Raw genomic sequence first — 4524 nt, forward strand, 5'->3', positions numbered from 1 at the left:
AATCTATTACGTGTACTCACTGCAAAATAACAGTCACTTAAACTTAATTTATAAAGTGCTATATATGGAGTACAATGACGTATGGGCGTGAAACATGGACAATAAGCGAAACGATGGAAAAGAAACTCGAGGCAACAGAATGTGTTTTTTTAACGGAGGATGATGAAGATCTGGATAAAAAAGGTGACGAATGAAGACGTATTGAGAAGACCCCAGAATGAAAGACAATTAATAAAACTGCAAAGACAAGGGAGCTTCTTAGGCCCATATGCTAAGGAAAAAAAGGTATAGAATAGAAGTGATAACTAAAAAAGTAGAAGGAGAACGAGATAGAGGAAGACAAAGGCAGACATTTCTCGGATGGTTAAGCAAAATGTTTAGACAGAAAGCGTGGTCATTATCCAACTGGTTGAAAACAAAACATTGTTCATGCTGTGACAGCCAGTGTCAGAATCTGACAGGGCAACATACGACATATATGCATATATATATATATATTATTTTATATATATATATATATATATATATATATATATATATATATATAAAATATACATACATTTTATATATATATAATATATATATTATATATATATATATTATATATATATATATATACAACATATATATATATATATATATATATATATATTATATATATATATATATATATTATATATGTGTGTGTGTTTTGTGTGTGTGTGGTGTGTGTGTGTGTGTGTGTCTGTGTGCGTGCGTGCGTGTGTGTGTGTGTGTGTGTGTGTGTGTGGGGGTGTGTGTGTGTGGGTGTGGTGTGTGTCTGTGTGTGTCTGTGTGTATGTGTGTGTGCGTAAAGCCCACGTCTCTCACATTCACATCACTCCCTATGTAATTATACCGAAGGGACCTCACGTAATGTCCTGCCCAAAGCCAACCTTTTTCCCCTGGTATCAGCTGACCTCAGGCGACCTTTGCCATACTTATAGCACTATTAACCTATGAAACACATCTTATTCAGCAACACAAGTTCACGCATTCGAAGCCATCCGTCCAACGCAACAGCGGATGCGATATTTATGCAACAACAGACGATAAAAAGAGTAGAAAGAGAAGAAATCAAAAGGGGGGAGGGGGGTGGGGGAAGGAAAATACTGAGAAAGTTCAAAAGAACTTCTTGATGATTGTAAGATATTATGCTCCCCTTGTCTGGAATTTGGGGGGAAGGGGACCCAAACAATTGCCTACGTATTTATTGATTTTACGCACTGCTGATGATTATAGGAAAACATGGAATGTATGTGAATTAGAGTAAATGCCTCCTTTTTCCCTTGTTTTTTATTTTTATTGTTATCATTTTGAAGTTATTTTAATTTTCTATTTTAATTTAATCTTTAATACACCTGATTGGTAAAGAGAAAGAGTGTAATTAAAACTTTTTTATATGTTTTATCTTCATTATTTTTTATTTTTTTTTATTTCATTTTACCGAATCCCATCCTCGGACTGACTCTCCGTCTGTCAGCTGTATCGCCCCTTTTAATAAACTACTCCAAGTTACCCCCAGGCGTCTGCTGCTCCTTCGCCCATCCCCAGTACTGCTGCATCGTGCCAGACTGTGCCCTGTCTGCACTTCACCGCTTAGGGGCCACGGTTACTATACATAGACAATTTTTGTGTTTGTTTGTTTGTTTGTTTGCTTTGTGTGTCTTTGTGTATTTCTTTTTGTGTGTATGTATTATGGCATGTATATATATCCTAAGGCCAGACAGTCTGATAGATTTGTAGATAGATTGAGGATAAACGGATTAATACATAATCAATAAAAGCTGAAGGGGTTTTACCTAGGTCTAAACAATATAAAAACTATATTTGAATGAGTTTGATTTTTTTTCCTTAAACGCACTGGCTTCCCATAGGAGGAGGGGGAGGATCAAATTCTCTAAAAGTGCACTAATATCTATTGTTAAAACGTTTCTTTATTTCATTTTCTTATTACTAGTACTATATTATATTTTATGGTTACCATTGGTCAATATCAGGATATATATCTTCATAGTTTGTACCGTTTTATAGTCTCCATAAATACTGCTTATTTGTTAAATTTCTTATCGTAAGACCGGACGAGGCAAGGTTAGGACTCCCCTCACCCCTTAGTGTGGTAATTTGCGCCGCAGTATACACGATATACATGATTTTGGAAGTATTTTCGGCCCATTGAAAATAAGGTCGTGTACCCTTTTCCTTGCTGATTCTACGAAGCTGACGTTGTAATACATCATTATCACAGCATAAACACAAAAGGCTTGCAGCTGACTCCAAATGTCCAGAAAATGCTAATAATGTGCACATAAATAGCCACACTGAGAAGCAACCCCCCCCATACTATTAAATTTCAGTGATTAACACCTTCCACTGCAGGCCCTCGCCCGCTCTCCCCTGTGTCCGTTATTGGTAACTATAGTTCTCTTTACCCAGTCATTATTCCCCGTTATTGATATATTCGTATACACAGAACACATAACTTTATCGTACGTGTTCTTATGAATCTTATATATGGTACAGCAAATGTTTTTTTTTTATTATTATTCCTCTTTTGTCTTTTCGGAACAGGGTATGTTTGGCACTGAAATCCCACCTATTTGTTAGAGGTATAGATGGATAAAGCACACACCACACACACACACGCACGCACGCACGCACGCACGCACGCACGCACGCACGCACACACACGCACACCCTCGCGGTCGTCCCTCCTGCCCCAGCCCCGCACAGCCGCAGGAGCACCTGCTTGAGCTCCAGCTGCGAATCGTCAGTTCGTCGACACACCACGAAAGACACAGGTGACTTTTCCAACTGCTCTTGATGCAACGAATTATCATAATGATACGTATAGTTTTTCGTTTTTTTCTCTGTTGGTTGTAAGCGGGGTGTTGCTTGATAAAAGTGAAAACCACGATGTCAAGGGCCCAGAAAAGTCGGAGGGGGAGCTGCTTTCCGACTTTCGTTGACTTCCACAGGTTCACCCACGTGTTTTAGTCAAGACGCAGGGTAAGTTAACATTCTTTTAAACTTCCCCTTGTAGTTTTCTCTGTAATTAAGTTAGGTGCTGCACACACGTACGTGCCTACACATTCACAATAACGATCATGGGAAAATAATCACAGAATTGTCAAAAAAACGATGGTAATGAAAAAGTGAAAAAACAACAGTATATCGACACTGATGAAAATAAAAGCATTGTTACTAACAGAAAAAAAAAAAGGATATCATTACATACAGTTAGCGAATAGAGGGCAGTTATTCCCGTTTAACGTAAGAGTAACGTAAGAATCACTATAATTTGGAGAGGGAAAAACTGTTATTTTTCTCAGCGGAAAAAGACAGCTTTCAGTGTAATGCAAGCTTTCTGATGCATAATTTATAACAGGATTTTTAGAATAGAAAATTTTTCAATTTATTTTCCTGTAATGAGAGACCTAGGCACTGATAATAGTGGGTAAATTGTGCCGAAATATTGTGAAAGCTTCTGTTTATAAAAATACATTAAAAAAACGGACAAACCCTTTTTAAAAAATTGATTGATGTGTCTAAATCTACGTAAATGCTTTCAGGTTTTTATTTGATAATTCTCACTATATTCCTTTATTTGGACATTTGAATCTATCTTCAAACACATTTCAACGTTTTCAAAAATCCAATCTAAGGCATATTAATAAATCTCCAACATTATTTTTTAAGAATTGAAATTTACAAATCAGCAATTGTTTTACATTAGGAATCTATTTTTTTTTTCACATTCCTACCGTTAATCCACACTATTCTTGACGTTAATCCCTTTCATTCCTAACGTTAATCCACACCCCCCTAACGTTTAATCCCCACCATTTCCATCGTTAATCTACCTCATTCCTCCCATTAAACCACACCATTCCCCCCATTAATCACCTCATTTCCCCCCATTAATCCACACCATTCCCACCGTCCCAAACCAGGCCACACCAACAGCAGCCTCAGCGGCCCGGCTCGGGGCAGTGGGGGACCCAGGTGTTGCGATTCCTCGCCGTCAACTCGCGCGCCGGACCCCACGTGTGCGTGAGGGACGTCCCCGGAACTGGTCCAAAAGGGGCGGTTGGCTGAGGCTGAGGACGAGGCGTTTCCCGAAGAAGGGCGAGGGGAGGTCGAGGATGGGCTCCTTGGCCCTCCTGGTCCCACCGACTGGAGACCGAGTCCGATCTGAGGGGATTTTAGGGGGTGGGAGGGCCTTAAATAGGCAGTTGAGCGTCCGTCCTTCCTCTCACTCTCTACATGTATTTAATCTATCTATCTATCTATCTATCAATCAACTTTGGTCAGAGCATATTTCAAACAATCCGAAAATGTATGCAAACAATAAATCAAAATGATTCTTCTCACTAATAAACCATATTAATTTATGATGAGCATAGCCTTCCAGCATTAAAGACGACATAGCGTGTATCACACAGACCTCCAACAAAGGACTCCTGTTCCTGCTTTTAAGGCACCAATTCCTTTCCCTTCTAGGTT

The 4524-nt window shown here is 38.8% G+C and overlaps 1 protein-coding gene across 1 annotated transcript in view; it reads left to right on the forward strand.

The window, feature by feature from the left end:
* The window catches only part of LOC119598009, a 15890-nt gene extending 11774 nt beyond the window's left edge, over positions 1 to 4116 (forward strand). The window contains exons 3-6 of the mRNA XM_037947657.1: positions 998 to 1079; positions 1544 to 1629; positions 2398 to 2507; positions 3972 to 4116. Coding sequence (XP_037803585.1) covers positions 998 to 1079; positions 1544 to 1629; positions 2398 to 2507; positions 3972 to 4116 — 423 coding nt within the window. The remainder of the gene's footprint in view (positions 1 to 997; positions 1080 to 1543; positions 1630 to 2397; positions 2508 to 3971) is intronic.
* Positions 4117 to 4524: the final 408 nt, after the last annotated feature.

This window comes from Penaeus monodon, chromosome 40, assembly GCF_015228065.2.
Source record: "Penaeus monodon isolate SGIC_2016 chromosome 40, NSTDA_Pmon_1, whole genome shotgun sequence".
Classification (NCBI taxonomy): Eukaryota; Metazoa; Arthropoda; class Malacostraca; order Decapoda; family Penaeidae; genus Penaeus; species Penaeus monodon.